Source organism: Cyrtonyx montezumae, unplaced genomic scaffold, assembly GCF_038088225.1.
Source record: "Cyrtonyx montezumae isolate F1298 unplaced genomic scaffold, pur_monq_1.0 scaffold_1, whole genome shotgun sequence".
NCBI lineage: Eukaryota > Metazoa > Chordata > Aves > Galliformes > Odontophoridae > Cyrtonyx > Cyrtonyx montezumae.
Window position 1 is genome coordinate 25398779 of NW_027071825.1, and position 24533 is coordinate 25423311.

Consider the following 24533-nt stretch of genomic DNA (forward strand, 5'->3'; position numbering starts at 1 on the left):
ACATATAGGAACTGACAGATCAAAGTTTGTCAAGATTTTGGTTGCGGGCTAAAATATCAACATTCAAATTCATATTTCATGCAGAAGATTTTATAAAATGTCCTTAGGAGAAAAAGCATTGCTGAAAATTGATGGGCATGCTTCCTCGTGTGAGCTACTCTGAGAATATCTCCCAAATCTAAGTTCCCCTTAAACACAAAGGGAGTTTACCTATGGGAGTACTAAACTCAAAGAAAAGGTAGCACATCGGTTTCTGGTTTTGACACAGAAATACTCCATAATGTAATGGATTTCTCCTAAATAAATAAAGTCTACATTCATAAAAAAAAAAAGAAGCCATTATTCACTATTTGCCAAAAAGCAGCAGCAGAAAAATGAATACAGGCAAATAAAAACCAGAGCATATCTGTCAATTACAGTGTTCCAGTACTTCTGATTTTAAGGCTGTTTTAAGTATCAAAGCTTTCATTTAGCAATTAACTCACATGAAGCAGGAGCACAGCTGCAAGGAAGGACTGTCCCTGGCAATAGCCAATGTCTTCATCGTAGACAGAGTATGCCTGGAAAAGATAACAGTCAACATACATTTAAAATGCATTTATGCATTATTCAAATGTATCACAATCAGCGAGCTATTCAGGAAACATAATACTATGCAGGTTGAAGTAATAGGGGAGTGAAATTGCAACCCACCTTGCAAAAGCTATCAGAGCACTTAAGACAACATTTGTAGCTTACCTAAATCTTCCACAGAGATGGCATTTGTCTACTTTCATTTTGCAAACTGCATGAAAAGAGCTGGATGCAATTCCACTTCACCCAAACCAGGGATAATTCTGCTCAAGTCAGCAATGAACGAACGGGAATGATGCAACAAGTATGAGCTAAGGAAAGGGAAACTTTGGGCTGTGTGGGGAGCATGCTTCTTTCTTTGGTTTGGGGAAAACAAATCTTTACAGTATGAAAAAATAGAACTTGAGGTCATTTGCTAGAAAACCACTGAAAACTACATTGAAAATTTCATCAGAAATGGTTTTTCCATTTCCTTGTTATGCTGAAAAAAGGAAGACAATTCCTTCTATGGTAAGATGGCCACGCTACTTTTTCTTATTGAAAATAACAAAACCTTCCTTTCTTCTCTGGTTTTCAGAGACGAGATGACGGACACTGTTTTGAAAGAGATGTTAGAAGATGTTGAGGGTTTGCAGAAACCTGAGAAAGTAAGCAGGATCAGCACTGACAGGGAAGAGAAAGCCATCCTGAGAGAACAATGAGGTTATGGCGAGGGAAAACTGCAGAGCAAGGCCAGAGCTACAGGAATGAGCCAGCAGCTCCTCCTCAGTCTGAATCCTCTGCAAATGCAGCCCCATGCATTCCAGGCCTACATGCAGGCTTCAACTCTACAGCAAACCATCCCTGAACACAAAAAGCACTGGATCCATCATCTTAACAGGTGCTGAAGTGAGACTGACAGGCCTGTAATTCCCAGGGTCTTCGTTCTTGCCATTCCTCAAAACCAGGACAACATCTGCTAGCTCCCAGTCAACTGGGACCCTCCAGATTCTGAAGACCATTAGAAAATGGCATTTGGCTTTTTTTTAGCCAAGAGTATTAACATAACTGCCAATAACTTCTTCCAGAAACACTGAAATGGAAGCCAAAATGAACATCAAGTCTTAAAACCGCCTTTCCTTTTCCATTCTGATTGGCCAAAACCAAGAAACAAATACTTCTAAGGAAGTCGGCGATGACCCAGAAGGGAAGACTTTCATCAGGAACATCAACTGAGTATTCCTTTAAAGCTGACTGTTTAGCAACAACTCATCCATACATTTCCCAATGCATTTGCAGCTTTGTGAAAAGCAAAACGGTTCCTTGGCCTCTACTGCTTGTTCCTTAACAGAGGAAACTGAGGTGAACATGATCCCAACCCACAGCTCATTTTCACTGTCAAGTAACTACAAGAAGACCAGTCATGTATGCTACTGAAAAAAAAAAAATTAAGGAGCCACTACCTGATGCTTTGAGCAGTTCTAGCTGTAAAATACATAAAAATAACACCAGAAGTGAATAACAGCACGCAGAAAACTTTCCATCATAAATAATATATGATGGAGGTACAAAAATTGTGTTTAAACTCCAGCACAATATCCAGATGAACTTTCTTTGTGTCTGGGTTATTGCAGAATAATCACAGAGGTTGTCATTCTGCTGGAATGACTTCCTGAAGGGAATGTGTTGAAGGGTCTGTCTCCAACCGAGTATCAGAAGAAGAAAGAGATCATACATCAAAATCAACAAAAATACTGAACTTTGTATTAAAAACAGATAGTTTTGACACACTTTTGTAACTATAGGTTAAAAAACTAGGTTTTTCAGTGGCTTTTGAAGGAAAATAGATGTAAGCTGGTAAACCACTAATTGGCAGACTGAATTGGAGGAAGAGACAAAAACGAATCATCTGTAAAAAGAGGAGAAAGAGGCAACACGTGGAGCTACAAGTCAGTAGTTCTGAGTAATGTGGTTAAAAAAATAACAAAAATCACATCAGTGGACATATGTTTATGCGTAGGACATAAGGGAAAAATATCTGTCGGGCCCACCAGAATGAAGTCAAGTTTAAGAAGTCTTAGAAGAAACCACGAATTATATTTAAAAACAAAAAGAATAAAACCAACTCAACTTGACCTGCATGGGTTTGGGGGGAGGATGTTAGATTTGTTTATTTAATTTCTTGTGTCTGCTGCTGTTGTTAATTGGTTTTTACCGGGTCCCTCCCCACAACCTGATCCACACAAGCAGCTGTGACCAGATACGTGGCTATCATCTTCAACTCAGGACATGAATTGAAACAAAACTGAAAAAGATTCTAAGTCAAAGCTACATGGTATGGGCAAATAAAGACTTTTTTTTGAACTACGTCTGTAGAATCAATATGATTTTATTTCATTTGTCCAAAGCAAGTACATTTTTAAGCTTTATGCACATCACATTTCCAATTACATATATATTTTTTCGTTTTAAGTAACCTATGGGACTTGATATTGCTGAGATACGATGTAATTAACCAAAATACCCTCAAAGATAAGGATGCTGCCTACAGATACCACAATAACATTATGTAATTAAGAAAAGATCTAAGATGAATTATTTAAGATTTATCCTTTAAGGGATTTAGGAGCATTAACTTTGATTTTCCACATGAAATACGACAACAAAGCAAAATCTCAAATCTCCTATTTCCACTGAACTCACTGTTCTTTTGTAATTTCAAGGGAATGGTATTTTTCCCATGATAACTTATGACAATGCTGAAAACTTACAGTTGTCATTTTTTCAAGCACTTCAGGAACCTCCGTTCGCAATACTTCAATCAACTCAGTTTTTAAATATTCCCTTTCTCACAGTTCAGACTTAAGAAATATTCTCATTCTGTTTTAAAGCCTTTAATTCCATTTAACTTAGCCAAGACCTTATTAAAGAATTAAATCATCTTTTCAACAGTTATCTGTCCTTTACAGAGAACTGTGCAGTTAAGTATATGGTTAGAAAACAAATTGCTTGAAAGGTGGAAGTTAAAAAACAAATTGTTTGAAAGAGAACCCAGAAATGCACCCATTTTCTGTGGATGTTGTATAATTCAATTGCTATTTCCAACCCAGGGGTCAGTATCACTGTAAAACACAAATGGAAAGGCTGCTTACTGGCATGCAGTAACTCAGACTTTGGATTTCTGCAACTGCTGTGTGTGTGAGTCCCAAGGGTTTGAAAAGAGGAAGTTCACAAAAGTAAAATGATTGAATTCCAGACTAAGCTCCTCTGTGCCATTTTGCATCCTCGTAAGCATGAAAATAATCTGCACTTGCTGGAGGTTCAAACAGACTTGAAACAACAAAACGTAAAACACTACCTAGTAAGCAGCCTAAGATCATGTGGCCAATTTGTCTCCACTGCACTAACTGCAATCAATTAGAAATTAAATCGACTCCTAGAAAAATATTTCTATAGTGTTTGCCTCATAAAAAGATCTTTCTCATATTTGTCAGAGCTTTTGCACGCTTCCCAGCAATGCAGTGGGAAAGGTACGAGCAGAGGCACTACACATCCCCATCCCTCATCTGCAAGAACGCTCTCTCGTCAGCAGTAACATCTTCTGGCACAGGAAACTCTCACTTCTCCGAAAGAGTGACAGGCACTCAGGCAAGCTGCTCAGCAGCCATAGTAGATACACAGCATCGACTCCAGAAGAAAAGAAAATTAAAAAGGAACGCAAAATGTTTAGACTTACAAGCCTGGTTTGCTCTCTTTACTTCCCTCTGTGTCACTACCAAAACGATCCTGGGAATGTGCTCAGTGTTTGGTACAGAAATTGCTCTGTGCTGAAGAGCTGAAGCCTTGTGTCGAGTCTGAAGAATGCGGTGTCCCAAGAAAACACCTAGACTTGGAGGCAGCCCTCCCAGTAACAAGGAGTTTTATGGCGTGCTTACTCGCTGAGTAATGTTTGTGGTAATATAAAGTGCTACACCTTAAAGGAGAGTTTCAAACTCTGTACTTGAATGTATTACAAGGCTAACAGTCTGAAAGCAATGACATTAGTCTGTGACTGCAGCACTGAGGATGTACTGCATCCTGCAAGGAATTTCTGTGTTCACTGAAGACTGCTTTTACTCGTTTACTGTGCATCCCTCCAAGAGGCAGGTGTGTGTGCATCACTCCAGGACCAGTCTCAGTAAGGGCCCAAAGAGCAAATAAGTGCTCATGTTTGCTGAGGCAGGCCCCTGAAAACAGCAGAGCCTTTGCTCTGTTTCCAGCATTCAAGATTCACAATCCTGACCTTTTTACCAGCACATCTCAGCAGAAAATCCATATGCAAGAACAGTACTGCTGCTTCCTTGCTGAGCACAGATGCACAGAGAAGGAATCAATGTAAACTGAAGAAGACAAGATAACATTAAAAACTCTTTGCATGAAACAAGACAACAATATTTACTAGAATTGCTCTTCAACCCAGGAGTGAAGAAAATACACAACTAAAAATAGATGAAAAATAATTCTTAACTGAGTCTGCTATGTTATGCTCCTGTGTGTATACTAAAATACAATAGACTGCTACAGGAAAGACAGAGATCTGCTCTTTGACAAGTAATTAAACCAAGTGGCTAAATACTGAAACTGCCCATCTGTAAAGTTGCAGAGTAACTAAGACAGGACCGAGAACTGTGGAAGAATATGTGCACGCTGCCAAGAGGTCATCATCAGAATGAAGGCACTGCAAAGAAGTGAATAGGATAGACAGACAGACAGTTTACAGGATGGTATCCAGCAGCACTTCTGCCACTGTAGAGGATGAACCCAAGAGTAACCCATCCCTCTCGTGGTACAGTACAGAAGCTACTGGTCACAAAACCCCAAGACACATTCTTATTTCAATTACATCAGGAAAAAAGCAAAAAGAAAAACCACACTGGATGCCAATCTGGATACTAACACGCAGACACTGGGACAGCTGCTGAAATAGTGCCTCATTTTGCAGTAAGCCAACAATTGCAGTGATACTGCACATTACACTTCCAGGCAAGTATGACCGGGATTAGGAAAAAACTACAAATCTGATAAACCAAGGAGACAAGTAACAGTAACAACATACATCACCATACAAGTGATTCATAGCCTTCCATTGTGCCTTCCTCACTGACACCAATGCTGAACCTCTGAAAAATCATCCATCCACTTTCACGAGAGCAGGGAAATGCTGTGTCTATTATTTTCAGTCTGCCCGATAACATTATTAACCCTGATAAATTGAGTTCACTGCAACAAATTCAGTTTCTCCCATTAACATCGCAGCGGTTGTTTGTCGAAGAAGAGCTAGTGTAATCAGAAAATTAGAGAAAACACATCTCACATTAAATTGTGCACTGTGTACGCCCCAAACAGTTGAGAGAACTATTTCTGTCACACGCTTCAATTCCCTGAAGCACAGAGCTGTTAACTACATATGCAAGCGTGGAATTAGGTCGAGAGTACTATTCTGCTGTGTACTGTAACACTGAGAACAAACTCTTTAGATAAAGCCTGAATTTTCAAAGTATTTTAACAGGAAGTCTGCAAGAAGCATAAATATTTCCCAAAGATGTTCTCTCTGAACAAAGCTAGTTTATGTGATGTCCTCGAGTGAAATCTCAAATCTGGAACTCTTTTCATTCCTTATCACCACTGTCAGCCTTAAAGTTTATTTTTAGGCACTTTACTTTGTCACGTATATGTTCTGAAATTGAACAAGTTTCCATCTTCCCTGATTTCCTACTGTTCTGAAGAAGAGATTTAAGAGCTGGAACTGGAACTGACAGACCTGTTAAAATGAGGCAGGGAGCTTTTAATGGTTTTCCTTTCTATCTGACAGCTCAGATCATCCCTCACATCAGTGAGGCACGGAGGAAAAGCTCCTCTTTGTACCCTCCCACTTGAGGAAAGACCCCTTCTGGCTTCATTCAATAATCCCACTCTTCAAATACCTTGTTTTCATGCCAAAGGAAGGGCGTGTGCACACAGCACCGCTGTTCAAAGTTGTGACAATAACCTAAAGCAGTTATCAGAATGACAGATTTATAAGCAAATGAATTAGATTCCAACACTGTTCCTTTAGAAATGATCAACACCATCATAAACGCAAGATCCAGTCAGACACGGCTGTACAACAGAGCTCTGCCATCACTCAACAAGGTCAAAGGAAAAAGGGCTGCTTAGAAACACACAGAGCAGTTAAATCTCCATACTGGCAAGAAGGTACAAACTGGCAAGAATAAAAGCAAAATACTTATGAATAATTCAATGCCAACGATTCAATATGGCTGTTATACCAGGAAGCAACGCTTCACAAACCCTTTGCTGAAGGAACCAGTGAGCACACAAAAGCATGAAGCAGTCGGTACAGCCTGTGAGGACTTTGGAAAGACATCCAACAAAACCCCTTCCCAAACACTTTTAGGGAATTAAGCTGCCACAGAAGAAGGCTCGAACAACTGATGAGAAATAGGAAACAAAAGGAAGGAACAAACAGTTTTCAGCCATGGAATGAAGGCAAAGTCCCTCGCAGAACCTGACGAGAAGATGTGATAGAGCTGATGCTATTGAAAACATGCATAAATCATACAGATACACATAAAAATAGCACAGTAACAAAGTCTGGTGATGACATGAAGCTGTTCAGAGTAGTAAACTGAAAGATGACTGCAAAGATGTCACTTGTTTGTACCAAGAGAAAGTGGCAAAATGGCAGAGAGGATTCAAACACAGAAACACAGAGAGTGTTTCAAGGGCAGTGCAGTCCTCAAACTGATGTGCACACTGCTGGGCTCTGATCTAGTCCCTCACCAGTCAGAAAACTGAGGAAGGAAATAACCACTACCTGCACTTGTGTCTCCTCTGTGAGCAGAAGTTGAGATCAGGAGAGCAGGGAAAGCTCCCAGAGGTGAGCACAGCCCTTCACTTTTGCTGCAGACAGCCCAGGAAGGATTGAAACCCTCTGCCCCTTGAAGCTCCCTGCTAGACATAAACACCCTCCGAGTCACTTCTAGTTCAAACTGATCCCCTTCTTTTCCTCTCTTTATTCAGCAGAACAAGCTGAGATACTCACTCACAACAATGAGATTTTCTTTCCAAAGTTAGGGTCTCAAATCCGCTCACCACTGGCATGGAATTTCTGCAGATTCTTTCCAGTTTAGGAGTGGTTGTTTAATTCCTGACCCAGTAATCAAAAGCTGCTGCAGCAACTACGAAATACTGAGCTGCTCAAGTCATTCTATTCCCACCTGAGCTTCATGTGTTTATACATCCTTCATTACTTACAATTCCCTTCTCAGTGCCACCTAGAAATCCTTAGAAGAAATGATTTCTGTGTTTTCTCTCAGATGACTAATGAGAGCACCTCAAATAAACAAGTGATCTTCACGACACCTTGTCTGAAATGCATTTAGTTCAATACAGCTACGTTCAGAAACCTGTTAGCTAGTCAGTTTCAACTCTTTAATGTGCATTTTACTCATGTTGTAACTTGTCCAGCATCTATATATATATTTCTTTTGTATGGCATCAGTTCTACAGAACTGTGATAAAACTGCTTTCACCAAAGAAAACTGTATTTCCCTTTCTTATCTTAACTTGTCAAGATCTATTTTCAATAAACTCACAGGCATTCATTATCATATACTTCTCACATTTAATTCCTGATAAGCTGAATGCCATTCCATCGTTTTTCACTTAACTGATATCAAACTGACAAGCCCATAATTACCCACATCATTCCAGTTATTCTTTTCAAAGCCCTCCAAGATTAGCGAGAAATCAGTGTAATTGGCCCAACGTCCTCTCTGCTCCATTCCTTTCTTTTTCTCTTTTTAAAAAATAAATGGTTAATGCAAATTATTTCAGACCACGAACATCCATTTTAATAAGCTAAGCAGGTATTTTTCACCCGTTGTCCAAATTACTGTTTGAATAGCAGACTGCGTCGCCACTGCATTTATCTGGGGAAGGGAAACACGTATCAATATACCCCGAAGGCAGGACACTTGTCTGCTTGTTATGACAGCTCCATCACTTCTGTCTGTACATCAGCTGAAGGAGGAAACAGAGCAGTAAGGAGAAAGAAGAGCAGCAGGAATGGCTTTGTCTGAGGCAATCCTTTTCTCTGTATGCAGAAAAAAACGTGAAATGAAAACTGACTGCCAGAAACACAATGCAATCTGAACCTGACAACGAGAGAATTGCCCATCCAGCAGCAATCTAATACCTTCTGCATCTCTCCAGAGCAGCAAGCCTGCCTGCACGGCCCAGCCACATCTGATCACTCAGTACCTCACTTTCCCTACGTGTGAACTGGAAGAAAAGTATTAGGTTTCTCCTGGATCAGAGGGCGACCTGAAGGTTATGAGTGAAGAGCCATACGTGCACATCACTGGTGGAATGGTCAGCTAACTCGTTCTCTGGATAGTTAACTCAGAGATGCAAAGCTGCGAAACAACATAAGAGCATCTAGCGCTACAGAAACACTATATTCTTCACAAACAGCCTAAAAAAGGCTTCAAATAGTACTGATTGGTGATTTGGAGCAGAACAGGGTTAGCTGGGCAAAATACAGCCCCAGCACTATAGGGAACGCTTGAAAATTCAGAGTACTGACTATACCTTGCAGATTTTGTACAGAGATTCCTGACCGTCTCCTTCTGTATCTTTGAAATAATCGTGTGCTGGAAATGTACGATGAATATCTCGTGTGATGACATTCTCCTGAGCAGAATCCTGTAAAAAGGAGAGAAAAATCCCCAAATATTAGCCTGGTAACAGTGTAAACATACAGCATACACAATTCTATATGCAGTCTGTGCAGTTACGTGAGATAACCGCCTCACTGACTCATGCTCCAAAAATGCTTGGAGAAGAAAAAGAAAAGCCTCTAGTCTCAAACACAGTAATAATGTGACAGTTTAACAAGAGCAATGTGGCATGTTTTCTGTCCTTGAGGCCTACAGTTCAACTCCAGAACGTGGAGAAAATGACTGGTTATTTAATTGCAGATGCATTTTTTCCTACAGAACATATGCTTACTGATTTCTCTACGAGTTCAAAAAGGAGACTGCCTCTCTTTTGAAAGCTGAATAGTACTGATTTTAAATGTATATCCATCTACCATAAAAACTGTTAATTACCATTTAGAACTACTCCTGAGAAACGTTCAAAGTTTACCAGTAAGTGGTCTTTAAGAGAACAAAACCAGAAGTGCAAGAAAGCGTTATGCTTTCAGGTAAACCCCGCATCTTCCCTGGTAGTACAACATCCTCAACAGATCTTCATTTCATTTTGACATGGACCAGCACCAGGGAGAAGCTCAGGTGCTCAACCACGGCTGAAAACACCACGCCAGAAGCCCTAAGATACCCGTGGCTGATAGGCAGCTGTGCTGCAGGAGGGAAGGAGGCTCCTCACACGCAGCAGCAGCTCTGCAAGCTCCATATGGATGATCTGCATATCCAAACGTATCTGAAACAACACCAAATGCCCGTGCTCGGAACTGAATTGTTCCCGAGACATACCTGCCTCTTTAGATAAAGAAGTAACTGCTTACAACACTGTATTTTTATGTGATAAGAGCTGTGTGCATGAGGACATGGCTCCGAAGTGCTGGAGCCGCAGTAACTCATCCATGCTTCAGTAGGAACAACCCCACTGAGAGGCACAGTGCAAAGGGTGAAAGGCCACGGTGAAAACTCACATCAAAACATGAAAGGGAAAGAATCAGTGCATTGGTTTGACATCTTCTCTTTTTCTCATCACCAGTAAACAAGTCACCCTTCCACGTGCCCTTCTATTTTCTCTTGTACCTCCTCTACTAAGTCATCTTTCCTCCTGTAAACCAACAAAATAAAAGCTGGCAGGGGCAGATGCCCAAAGCAGGCCCACAAAACATCGGTGTAAAGGCCCCAGCACACATGTACTTTTACTGATGTGGAAGGAGTCAGAGGTAGAGGCAGCATCCAGCAGTGAGCACAGATGCTTCTGAAAAGCTGGAGGGAAATAATTAAACGCATCAACAAGTACATTTAAAATAAAAGACAATGAATGCATTCCCTAAAGACAACACTCACCCAAAACGCTTTAAAGCCACAATTTAAGAAAAGCAAGAAATAAGTCTGGAGAGGACATCAGGATAGAAAATTCCTTTATATACATAAATATATAGGAAAAAAATTGTGTGAGTCTCCAGCTTTTTCTCTACAGTCTATTTGTTCATAGGCCTGCTGTCTGGAGCACCACAGCAGATGAGTTTATCCTGTCTTAATTCAGGTCTTTAGAGGTTTTTGTTCTTCTGGAAGTCATGATTAGTTAATTCCTTATGAAAAAAAGATCAGGTGAGATGGCTATCAAAGCACAAAGAGTTCTAACGATCTTCCTCACTCCTAATCATCATTTTTGCACTCAGAGAAACAATATTCTACTGAGAAATAGAATTATCTTCATATGTCAACTCTGTGACAGCTGACATCCCACTGAACAAGCTCTCTATTTTGAGTTGTCATACTCTGAAACAGCTGAACTACTGCAACTGCGAAGCAACCGTACCCACGTGCTGACACTGCTGTCGTTTCGAACTGCTGAGATGCCACTGAATGTGGACACAGGATGCCAGAAGGCAGACTGAAATAGAAATACAGAGAAGAAAAATAAAAACAGAAAACAAAAAAAAAACCCAAATTATTTCCATTAAGGAAAACGTTAAATGAAAATCAAGGATACCCAGCGCTAAGAAAGAAATACAGGGTGATCTCTGTGCAGGGGTATCCTGAATTGCGTTTCAATTAAGGACATTTCAGACACTTTGAAAAAGACTTCTGCTCATGTAGTGCCCTGAGCATACTCATCCTGCTAACTCTGGGGATGCTCCTGCCTCCTGCTCGTGCCTCACTTGTTTTGTGGCAAGGACTGGAAGGAGCATGGCGTGAGCCAGCAGCCAAGAAAGGAAAACCTCTCGGGGGGTGACATCTCCATGCTGGCTGCTACGATGCAGATCCTTTCCCCGCTTCTGCCCACAGGCTCTCTCATGGAAACAGGCACACAGCTTTCACAAACACATCACGAGAGGTCAGCTGAGTTTTCCTTACATAGCTGTGGACTTGGCATGGAGAAATGCAGTTACTCGTGGATACAACCAAAGGAAGCTCTGCTTCAGAAGTTTTACGTGAGTATCAAGAAAAGCAATAAATCAGGTCACGGTTGTCTCAGACCTGGTACTCAAACTGAGCAGTACTTCTGACCTCAATCTCCTTGTGCTTCATTTCTCTGGTTAATAATAATTCCCTGTCTCAGTAGGGTGTTGTGAAAATCAATTAACATCTGAAGCGCGGAAATATCGCAGCCATGAGTCCTACAGCAACGCCAAAGAGGAGAATAATAACTTCATCCTCCAATTCTGATCTAAACTGTTTAGTGTAAGGCACAGGTTTACACAGTGAAACATAATAAAGGGATAAAAAGAAAAAAAAGCACAGATAAATACTCTTCCTTCCATATACAACAAGGCAGGGATCCTGGGAAGAAGGAAGCAAAACCACAGACCTGTGTGCCACGAAGACCACATCACTATGCATACAAGCAGACAATTTCGTACTACACTTCTTCCCTCCCAAAGTCTCATTCCTAATCTTAGAAACCCCCCCTCCAGCTTGGTCTGATCATATTCCACGTGAAAACAGCGTCATTTCTGTGTGCCATAGAGTCAGCACAAGCTCAGCTGAATGAGCTCAGTTATTAGGTCTGCATCTCTGCTGAGGTGCAAACAGCAGTTTTTCAGCAAATGGTCCCACCCATGCTTCATCTCCTCAGTGGATTAAAATACCCAGGTCCCAGAGTCTCAAGGAAAGAAGAAAAATTCTCTAGAACACTGTCACAAATAGCAGTAAATCCAACACACCAAAGGGGTCAACATGGGCTTGAAATAAGCCACCCTCCTGACACGCAGCTTTGGCCCTTGTTATGAATGACATCGTCCCTGCCTTCAATGAAACCTAACATCCCACTGTGCCCACATACACACAACACCAACCCCCCTCCTCTCATCAGCCCTCCAAGCACGTGTGACTCAACAAAATCCCATGATCTCTACCAACAAGTGCTTCAGAAAAAAACAACAGCCAAGAGCTCTTCTTTTTAAAACTACTGACTAGAGGAGGCTTGGCTTATGCTCAGTTCTTATGTTGCATTGTTTGTAACACACACCTTGTAGCAAAGCTCTTTCCTATAAATAGATTTTCTTTCTATCATCAGCAGCTTTTATTCAGCAGAGAGCACAAAACACTCCAATTTCCTATTAACAGAGAAGCAAACTGAGAAAAAGGACACGTGTTGTAAATATAACACTTAGGTTAGTTCAGTAAATACAGGGGTCAACTAGCTTTGCACATTAGACTCCCTACCAGCTGTACTTAGTGCTGCTTTTGCAGGAGACACAGTCCTGTTGGAGCTGGGCCCACCAGCTCCAGCCTGAGCAGACCTCTGCTGCTGGTGGCTTGTGTCAGCCTCTCTTCTCTCATCAGCACGAATGCAGCTATTCCCACGTACCTGGCTATGGCAGGGAAGTGCTGCTGCAGCCTTCTCAGAAAGCTCAGAATTTAACGGGGCTGAGCCATCAATCTGCAGCACTCGATGATATTTTTCTGTAAAATCACAGCATATTAGATCAGCTACAGAACACCGATTCTGCATACACTCACTCATTCTCCAAAAGGGAGAATATCCGTGACCTTTCCTATCGTTGTGTTTTATTTCCCTTCCTCTGCTCTACACAGCCTCCCTCTCTGGTATATACAGATACATAATTTATTCCCCTTTCTCTGCCATATCCTTTCTGAAAGACGCTGTCAAAAGAAAAACGTTTGTGCTACTGGGCAAGAGATCAATTTTTGAATATGCCAGGCTCAAATCATTGCCACTGGCACAGCAAGCTGAAGTCTGAGCTCCCCTTGAACACTTATCTTGAAAGCTCCCCACTCTCCCACAAGAGACAAGGAGCTCTGCCCACGTGCAGATGGCTTTGGGGTCATTTTTATCCACGTGATGCATGGTCAGCATGAAGGGCCACGTGCATCTATCTGCAGGCACGACAGCATTTCAATGTTGATTTTGCTCTGTTTGGAGCTCTATTTGTGTCTCGCATTCTTAGGCAAACACGATACCAAACATCCTTTTGCCAAAGTGCATTTTGTCGTCGGCTTCCTCTTGCTTTCAGTAGCTGCTGCTTCAGAAGGCTGATCCCTGCAGAGGACCTGAAGCTCTAGCAGACCAGGTGACAGGCATGCTATCACCATCAGTTCACCCTTTATTCCTTAGAAAAGTGCACAGTCATTACCTCATGAACAGAAAAGCAAAACTGTGATTCACAAACTTATCTGTGCAGCTACTTACTTTTGTCCACGTTCCTTCTGGCTCCTTAATTCTTAGATCAGGCTTTTTATAAAGTATCCTTGCTTAGAGATGCAATTGCATTTATAAAGGTTGGAGAAAGTGTTCTTGTGATTAATCCGCGATTTGAAATTCAAACAGCCCTGACTCCACCACCAACTCACTGGGTAACCTCCAGAAGCAGGTGAGCCTGCTTCTAACAAACAACACTTGCCTGCACCCAAAGCAGATGGCTGCGAAAAACGCCGCTGAAAATGTTTGCAGAAAATCAAACAAGCAGTGTTTACGGATCCTGGGCTCCTGCACACCAACCTCAATTGACGGCACTACAAGACTTAGTTCAGTTTTACTGAGTGGCTTGAAATCTTCACTGCAAGAAGGGTAAGAAAGAAAAATACTGTTACTGTTCAGAAAGGCGCCTTTAAAAGTGAACTTTCTATAAAACCAGTGCTTAGAAGACGGGTGTCCGGCAGCATCGCTGACCAAGGAGGTGTCTGCCTTGTCAGTGTCTCTCCCAGCATGGTTTTACAGATCTGGAATTAAATCTACTTCTGGCAGCTAGAAGATGACATCATCAATGCATCTGGTCCACGTAAGATTGTAAAGAAATTGTTGCCTATCCTTTACAAGATGAGTGACTCCAGGTCTAAGACAGAACTCTAACGAAGCCCACAGACACGCTGGGCCTCCCAGCCCATGCTCCCTTTGGCATTTGCATAGCTTGAAGTTGGCAAAACGTTGATATAAAGAGAAAACACTTTAATGTCAGTAAGGTTTATATGCTTCAGTGTTTCTAGTTTCCAACAAAGAGGAAACGTCTTGGAGCACTATGCAAATAAGTATTTTAAAATGCTTCAGAACGTAGCTGAAGTGTGCATATTGTTTCTTGGAAGAGGAAACATCTGCCTCTCATGTTCTTGAACCCTGGACTTCTTCCAATAATACAGACAGAAACCCATCAGCAAGACCTATGGCCAACTGTAATGTTCCCAATGCAAAAAGCAGCAACTCAGTTATGACCCAGACCTTCTCCCCGAAGACAGCTACATCATTCGAGCTACAATTTGGGATCCTGGTATCTTTCATTTTAATACTTGCTAATGACAACACCGCCTTTCTGTTTTTGTTAAGTGAAGGCGCCTCATTATGCTGAGGCATGTACTTCTGTGACCCACTCTTCAGAACTACTGAGATCAACAAACCCATTAGAGATTCATCTTTTCTATTCCTCGTGTACCAAGTCCAAAAGCAGATTATTTCATTGACAGCAATTTGCATCCCTCAGTGTCCGTAGCAGAACACAACGAGGACTCTGCTTGTTGGGAGCGTGAAGCTGTTGTATGGAGGTGACACAGTACTAAAATGAAAAGATGACAAAGCCAGTATATAATTACCTGTATGATTTGATTCTTTTTGTTGCTGCTTCTTAAAAAAAATTACATAGAAAAATGGCTCTATTCATCTACAATTTGGACAACACTCGATGTACGTTTCATTCCTGTGTCTTTTGGAGTGGATCAGACCCTGCAGACAGCTGCTGAAACCACAGCCACCCAGGTCTCTGCTGAGCCACCACTGTCACTGCAGGTGGCACGTGCTGGGAACACAGCTCTGGTGTCTGCTGCAAGACGAATCCCAAACACAAACAACTTAGAGATGCTGACACGGGGTGCTACAGCTCTGCTTCCACTCTTTCAGATCTTCTCCTGCTACAAGGAGAGGGAATGCAGCATGAAGGGGCTTTCACCTCCAGACAATGCTTGCACACGTGTGCTCCCTGCTGTTCACAGGGAACCTCTTCTGTTCCAGGGCACTGAGCAGAGGGGACAGACCCCCTCGGCCAGCACACAGCCAGCACATGGCCTCCTGGCAGGCTGCAATTGGCTGCTGCCCTGCAGGACCCCCAGGCTGCTCCCCAGCCTGTAGGCCCCAGCACAAGCATTAGAAAAGAGCACGTGAAATAGTCCGTGCTGACTGCAACTGTACCTCAGGCAAAACCAGTGCTTTCAGGCTACAATTACTTAATTCAGCATAAGCCCCAGAGGTCCCTTAAGTCCCACTCCCACTGGCTGAGCCAGCAGTGTGACTGCTGCATGTGGCAACAGGAGGGCCATGCTTTAGAGCTCTGCCTCTAATTGGGACCTATGGGGCTCCACGTGAATCACTGAAAGCAGCTCCCTTTCTGCCTCTGTGCTTTATTCTAGTTCATTCCCATTGTTTGGGAATGAAATTTGCCTTAGATTCAGCGCCACCTAACATTCAGGTCAGTATGGTACTGACATTAGAGAGCATTTAGCTGGTCATATATGGGTCATAACAATAAAGACCAGACAGTGCAAACACAGCACAGTGCACTAAAATAATCCTAACTCAGTTTCAAATGATATGTGTTTTCTATATACCACTTCTCAGTGTGTCTGAGCACTTCTCAAGCAGTTTATATAACCACTGTACAGGTACAAGCAGACTTCAGCTGCTCCTTCTCCTTGGGAGCAGCCAACAGAGCCTACATCCACCCCTTATTTTATGATTAAGTTTAGTTTCTTCCAGTTATTCTGATTACAATGGGGCGGTGGTCTGAGTTTAAAGAAAATGCCATCACTTCACTGCAGACAGAAGCTCCCAACCCCAGGCTTGGCCAGCCTACCTGGAAAGGAAAGTCCTTGGGATTTATGAAGTCTTCCCAAAACTGACAGCAAAACAACTCCTCATCAATCAAGAACAATCAAGTTCAGTGCTGGCAGCATAGGCATTCCCCAGAGCTTGGAACTGGGAGCACATCTGGCTTGTACAACAAAGGGTAACATATAGAGAGATGAGGTTATAGTGAAGAGGTAATCCTGACTCAGCTTTTCTTCCTCCGTCTTCCCCCTCCTGGCTTTGCAAACTGAATACTTGACGTGAACTGTGTTACTTCATTGCATGTGTGTTCACCTGAGGTGAAGGAAGGGCTCCAAGTGGAGGACGAATGACCCCAAGTACTCCACAGAAGTGGTTAGGGAAGGCTGGTCATCGGCACAGCAGGAAAACCAATCCTGTCAGATGGCCACTGTGCACAGCAGCCACCAGCAGTGGGCAGCAAGGAGGGAGGGAAACACAGAGAGGGGAAGCAGACTAACGCTGTACGGACAGAAAGGAAGACCAGAAATGATGGTGAAATGGAGAGCAACAAGAAGAAATAATGGGGAATAAAGCAAGATAAAGGATGGAAGAGAAAAGATGAGCACCAGAGAGTTTATATTTAGCTCTTACCAGCTCATAAAAGGAAGCTATAAATCAAATATCCACATTTAAATCAGTTTGAAAGAAAATCCAGATTGGTTTTGTACTGAGCAGGCTACCGAATTCTATAAAAGCTAGCTCCAGCTATTACACTGATGAAAAGAGGTTTTTCCCCCTCTTATTATAAATGTATTCTCAATTATTAAAGTGATCCTGCTATCAAGAATTCTGTGACTCCTACAGTATACAGCTGCTATATGTTAAATTTTTCAACTTCTGCTTTTAAGGCTGCTTATCTGCTTTGGGATTAGCAAAGTGCATTCTGCATACGGCTGCACGCTTCTCTACTTGTTGGCAGCCTGGAACCAAGAGCAGAGAGAACATGGCCCATGCTGCAGTGCTCCCTTTCCCCTGGCTGCTCACAGGCGCTGCTGAAAGCAATGCAGGACAGTTCTCATTACTGCTCCTGACAGGCATTCCTGTAGCCTGCACCACGCTTCATCACATTTCTTCATAGACACAGTGTGTGATTCCTTAGCTAGCTGACCTCACCTAGACCTAACTCTGTGTTTCAGTTGGGTAATCTGCAGCTGTCATCTCCAAGCACGACTGATAACGTGCACATTAATTGAAACGCCTACTTAAAAATGCATAAATGTGCATCAGAAAGCACTGCAAAGAGGGATCACCTGTCGCTGCTTCTGAATCTCCACTTCCCTCTCATCACACGTTCATTCTGACATCCAGCCATTTATACCTTGCATCCCTATTTCTTTGTAGGTAATAGGTATGAGTCAAACGTTTCTATTTTTTCTGCTTTCAGAGGGTGTTCCTTCTGGAATACACGGTGGCCTTTGAGGTATCTGTGGTTTTACCTCAATAATAGCCTACGCTGCATCTCATCACTTGGCTCGTGAGATCCACCCAAGTTTCAGGTTGTTCGATGTGGGAAGTCTACTCTAGAAGGTCAAAAGCAATTTATGAAGCCACTTCCTGCATTTAGCTATTTTAACACATAATGCCATATACGTTTATAAGAATGTGTGCATTATCACTTCCAAGCGGTGCAGAACACGGGCAGAGGACTAAACGAGTCCCAAAGAACACGGCATGCTTCTCAAACCCATTTCTTCCCAGTTTCAAAGTAAGTAATAAAAATTAAGGTCAGAACTATCTTGTTAAAGCTACCTGTATTGCATGCAAACATAAACAAGCTAGGAAAGTCCAAAAGCAGAGGAAACGTTTCACCAGCACCAACAACCATTGCTTTATGGTGCAGAAGGCAAACCCACCTGATGTGACAGCCTACCTGGTGGGTTTGTTGTCACTCAGCCCAACTACTCTCCTTACTCATCAGCTGGCCAGGACATTTCAGCCCTGAACCTTCCCAGCACTTTCACCTCCTCAAGGGCAAGGTAGAAAACTAAATTTGTTCTCGCAGAAAAGCAGGTTGCAGGCTCTCACAGAGAGGTTAAGCAGACAGAAAAGATCAACAGCCCTGCATATAAACGTCTGTCAAGATAGAAGATGGAAAACACTGAAAGTACTATATAACACCACATCTGATTCTAAACAGAACAGGGTACAAAAGTCTTCCTTCGTGTCTCAGCAGCTCATTCTGCAAAGAATCAGTACAAGTAAACATGGATGGCTATTTATAGGCAATACAAAATACGTGTCAGGAACACCTGGAGCCTCTCCTTGCCTCATACAGTGCTCTTCCATGGCAGCCTCCTCTTCCCAAGGTTTCTCTAAATCAGAAAAGATTTTTATCTCCAGAGATTGCTGAAGTATTTGATGTGAAGCCTGATTTCTTGCAAAACTGTAAGAGAACTATGGTGTCCTATTAATAATGAGAATTTAAATAAATACATTACAGAACATGTATCAGAGTAAGGTAGGGAGCTATTAATTGAATAGATAATGCAGCTTTGTAGTTGGAAAAGCTTTTATCTAACTTTTTACCTCCGTTACATCTCTCTCACCTTGCTCTTAAGAACACGCAGGGTGACAGTGGCTCAGCCAGCAGATAGCTACAGTAACGCTCACAGCTTGCTAATTTTAGTTTGGCTTTGCTTTGTGTCATAGGAAAAAGACAAAATTTAGAAGTTCAGACTGAAGACAGGTTTTGAAATTATCGCTACGGTTTTCCTCCGGCCAAATTTACCAGTTCAAAGAAAGCAGTACAAAAATGACCTGAAAGTCATGCTCAATTTGAGAACCACTGCCAGCTACAAATCAAAACAAAGGGGGAAATTCAAATGACACGTAAAAAAAAGAAGTGTGGGGAAAGTAAGGTTCCAGGTTTAAAACTCCAGAGAGCTATCAAACCTAATACATCACGACTAGGATTTTTCAGTTAGCTTGTATTACATCATACACTGTTGAAAGAGCCCATCACAACTCAGGCAGCAGAGCCAAGGGAAGGAAGGGCACACTTCACATTTGGTACAGCTCAACCAGGTCTCTCAGACAGCTCAGATCCAGCAGGACTGAAGGCAAATATTCTGCCGTGTCAGGGTTCCTAACAGCCAATGCTAACCCAGCTGACTGCATGACACCCTGTCATTTTGGTTGGGCCCCCAATGATCTGTCAGGGCTCAAACACGCCACTTGCAGGAGAACAGTTGGTGGGTCTTTAGGTGGGTTGATTGTCTCTGATTCTCAGACCCACCATGTAATTAATCCATGCACATTTTAGCTTGTAATGACATTAGTTAGGGGAGAACATTACTCTGTCAATCACCATTTAAAAAGTAAGAAAGACATTACTGCAACCAACTTTCGTTATCATAGAGAAGACTATTTGTGAAATAAGGTCGTGGGTTGTTTGTTTGTTATTTTCTTCTAAGCAAAAACTTTTTCCATTCCTCCCTATGTTATCTATCCTCTCTTGCTTGCATGTCCTTTTAACATATGAAACAAAATACTAAATACATGAAATACTGTCTTAAAAGGAATATTTGTCATTCTGTTTGCCAATCACACAACTGCCTGCCATTCTCAGCCATCCCAGATATGCCATGGAGGTTCTTCACAGAAGAAATATGCATAATGCATAGAACTTCAAACAAAGTAGCTTTTGCCTTGGACTATTTTCCCCTGTGCACTATTCCAAGAAAGCAATATAAAACACTATAAAAGGGCAATACGTTAAATTTGCAGAGGGGTCTTTTATTTGTCTTTGAAATTATTCATTACAAACAAATGCTCCAAGAGAAGAACTCATCAATAATTGATGGAATGAGAGCAGGAAACTATCAAGGGAGAAATAAACAGTACTGGGAAACCTCAGAAGAAAAACGAGGAAGAAAATGCTCACCAACGACACTGTTATGGGTTAAGACACCATTCCCACTTACCACTGGCACTGCAACCATCAGATCGTAAAGCAGCAGGCCACACAACATGTCTCTAGGTTGTAACAAACCTATGAAACAACGGCAAACTGATGACCAAAACATAACATTCAGAGTACACTTTATGTGCAGACTGAAATGCACCATTCTCACTCTGGGTACAAACTAAGCGTATTATTCAGCAAAGTTTTTTTTCCACATTTCTTTCCTAGCAGACTACCTAGAAGTGTATCAGTGATGTGGAGCTGCTCTTTACAAGCACAAACGTCTGGATCTTTGCAAAGAATAAACCGAAGTCTTTAACTGCAAATCTGCAGCGAACCTAAAATGAGGATTACTTCCAACTCGACCAATAAAATTCAAGTAGCAGTGGGTTACTGTTCTGTGACTGCAGGAGCTGCCCAAACGTCTCAGTGTGCCCTGCAACACCAAATCACATCAACTGTTTTAAGAAGGCCCTAGCACCACGGAGAGCGCCAATGGACGGCCTGAGTCACAGAGGATGCCTGGTTCCTGCTGCTGCACGAAGTCGTTCAATCACCAAGGTTAGGAAAGACCTACAAGATCACCCAGTCCAACCATCCGCCCATCACCAATAGTTCTCTCTAAATCATGTTCCTCAACACAACACCCAAACGTTCCTTGAACACCTCCAGGGTCGGCAACTCCACCACTTCCTTGGGCAGCCCATTCTCAGCGCCTGAACACTCTTTCAGAGAAGGAATATTTCCTAACACCTAGCGGGAACTTCCCCTGGAGCAGCTTGAAGCCATTCCCTCTAGTCCTATCACTAGTTACATGAGAGAGGAGACCAAGCCCCAGCTCACTACAACCTCCCTTCAGGCAGTTATAGAGAGCGACAAGGTCTCACCTCAGCCTTCTCTTCTCTGGATTGAACATCTGCTCACCAAAACCATGCCATTTTTTCAAAGCTTCAAGGTGAATGCGTGAAGTGAATGATGAAAAGTACTTTTTTCACTTATAACTGCCCCTATGGAGCAGTGTGTATCTCCCCTACCTGGCCACTGTAAGACATAGGGTCAATATTGTATACGTATCTTTCGTATTTAATTTCATATATCATATACCCATACTGCAAGGCCAAATGATGGCAATTAAACGTTAACCTGAGGCCATAGTTCTGTCTGAAATAAAGGAGATTAAAGACCTGAATGCCACTATAAGTCAAAGGCTCTGCTGACACAGGAGTGGGCCCCAGCCCGCTGGCAACCAAACCCTGATGGAGCCCTGCTCAGCCAGGTTCTCTGCCAGGGGACAGCTCCCTACTCAGTCCAGTGCCTGCACCGCCAGCAGCCTGTGCTGCTTTGTGCCTCTCTCAGACACTTCTGAAGTATTCCAGTACCATCTCAGACCACTTTTCCTTTAATGCTTTTTATAGGCACAGCAATAACATTCCGCAATATATCTCAGGTTTGAAAATCCATTGAAACCAACACACAAAGCATAAAAATAATTTTTCAGGGTAAGCACTCAGGCACAGAAGATCAAACCTTGGCCCTAAGACTCTGCTGCCTGGTACCTGGAGCCAAAAATAAAAAGCTCAGCTACAAAGAGACTGAATGCAGCCAAGTTAATTTTGTACAAAAGCAGAGGAAAGAAGAGGGCAGTACACCGTGAGTGAATTGGATTTCAGATCTCCCATCTTTTTGGTGAGAGATGTACAATACTGACAGCACAGATGGCACCGGCTCAGTCCTAATCAAAACTAATGAAGTTGAACTTGATACACAACCCTGTAATGAGCAGAATGTATTTTTGTTTTCCCAGTCATTTTGAAAGCTATCACACAGCAACAGAATCATTAAGCCAGCACATTAACTGCACAATGTATTGTAACAGAGGTAGCACTTGGGAACACCTGAGAAAGGCAGTGGCAAACAAGGATACATGTGCATTTTAACAGAACTGCATGTTGCTTTCCTGTCCCAGTACAAAGTCTCAACGGTATCACATATCTATAACCTGTATGGGAAGAAGCCACGTTCAGATTTCTTACTTTTAAGAGAAACTTCACAAGGCACCACACTTAAAAAAGAAAAAATCCTCTCATTAGCATTTAAATTCATATATTGCATGCGCCCAGCAAAGAGCGTGGTAATGAGCTAGATGACATTTCACTTTGCTAGCAGCTACAGCATTAAAGTCTTCATGCTTGAGGGGCAGAGATAAATGAGGAGAATATGGACTAACTGAACAGACTCGCCAAGACCACCGTACCACTGCTACACTCAGCGCAGAACTAAGCAGCCTGCATTTCTGCTTTAATTCATTTTCAAATAAAAATACAAAAATCAGAATACGGAAGCAAAAATCAACAACAGAAACAGACACCAGGCTCTGCTGGATCAGCTGAAGGAAGGGAAGAGGCCCCAGCACAGACTGCCCAGTGCACCATGCCTCCATGCCGAGTCACAGTGACCACGTGCAGCTGTGTGTCCAGCACGGTGCTCCGGGCTGAGAGGAGGTGGCAACAGCTCAGCTGCTGGACTGAGCACGTGGCAAACACACAAAGCACAGACAGGAGATAGGAGCTGCAAAGTGACAGGAGTCTGCTCGGCTGATAGGAAACGCTGAAGCAAAATCTCTCTGCTCTACCTGCTCACACAGCCCAAGGGCTGGATGTTCAGGACTGCCTGCACGTGCAGCTGGACTGCTCTGCTACAACCAACTGTTCACAGCTTTCAATAAAAATGCCTTCAAACCGAAACCCAACCATATATGCCTCGGTTAAACGCTGCGTTTCATCTGAGCTATGAAGTCTGTGATTAAAAAAGGAAAATTAGGCACCCTAACAAATCCTGCCTGCTGCTTCCCTTTCAAGGAGGAGTGAGAAACACAGCAGAACAGACACCGCTCGTGTAATAAACCCATCCCCGCTAGCATTTTTATTAATTACTTTCATAAACATATATTGCGCCTTGCAATTAAAACCCCGTGTGCCAAGTTGCCATGGCAGCACAACTTGCCCAGAAGAAGAAATCGGTGGGGTTCAGCCCCGAGCAGTGCCCGGAGCTGGGCAGGAGCCTTCTGCAGCACGTTTGCAGGGTGCCTGGCAGGGACAGGGCACAACAGAGAGGGCTTAAACAGCTCCCTTGTTTCCTATTGCACAGATCAATGCAAGAGGGACCTGCTGCATTTCCAGGGAGGCTTCAGAGGAATGCAAATGCTGCCTCTTCCCTCCGATGGTCCGCTCCATCCCCTAATAGCCGGCAGCAGTGCGGGCAGATGGGTCTCAGCTATAAATAGGGCCGTGCCAGCTGCCTGCCCGCGCCGTGCCCGCCGTGCTGCTGGCAGTGCTCTCTGCCAGCCCTGGGGCACGCAGCGCCCGGTGCGAGCCAGATAATGAGGTGAGCAGCGAGCTGCTGGCGCTGTAATTAGCTCCTGGGATGAGATATCCCTTGCTGGAAGGGAAGCTATGAATGCCGAGAGAACCTCAGAAGTATAATTAATAACGCTGCGCGTCGTCTGCAGGCGCTTAACATTCAAACACAATTCTTCACCATGACACCATTCTTGCTTTTGGTTACATAGAAATTAGCGATAGATAAAAATAAACCTCAAACACCAACCGCAGCAGCCAAAAATAATCCAGCTGGGGAGCCAAGCCTAGCCCTCTGCATGAGTCAGCAGCAGGCAGGCGGGCGTGCAGCAAGGCACAGGGTTTGCCCATCCCCATCAGAGCAGTGCCTGGCACACCGACAGACCCTCCTCCTGCTGTTCCAACGCAGAGGAGCAACCCAAAAGCATCTCCTCCCTCCCTCGATTTGCACAGATGCTCTGAAGCCAGCAGCAGGCTTGCAGTGCGATATCTCTCATGCAGTCCCTAGGATGCAGGTGACCCCTAGGAGCACACCTGTCTGACAGGGCTGATAAAGCTGGCACTTCACCAGAAAATGCACTGCAAGGTACTGGCCATAAAATGACTGTCTGCCACTGCCAAATGATGCAGCTAATTTGGGAAAAAAGACACGGTGTTTG

At 43.0% G+C, this 24533-nt stretch overlaps 1 protein-coding gene across 3 annotated transcripts in view; it reads right to left on the minus strand.

Annotated features, from left to right (window-relative positions):
* The window catches only part of RABGAP1L (RAB GTPase activating protein 1 like), a 181601-nt gene that overhangs the window by 77813 nt on the left and 79255 nt on the right, over positions 1-24533 (minus strand). For all 3 annotated transcript variants that reach the window (XM_065745323.1, XM_065745316.1, XM_065745333.1), the window contains exons 14-15: positions 9187-9300; positions 486-560 (exon numbers count right to left, since the gene is read on the minus strand). In XM_065745323.1, the coding sequence (XP_065601395.1) occupies positions 486-560; positions 9187-9300 (189 nt within the window). The remainder of the gene's footprint in view (positions 1-485; positions 561-9186; positions 9301-24533) is intronic.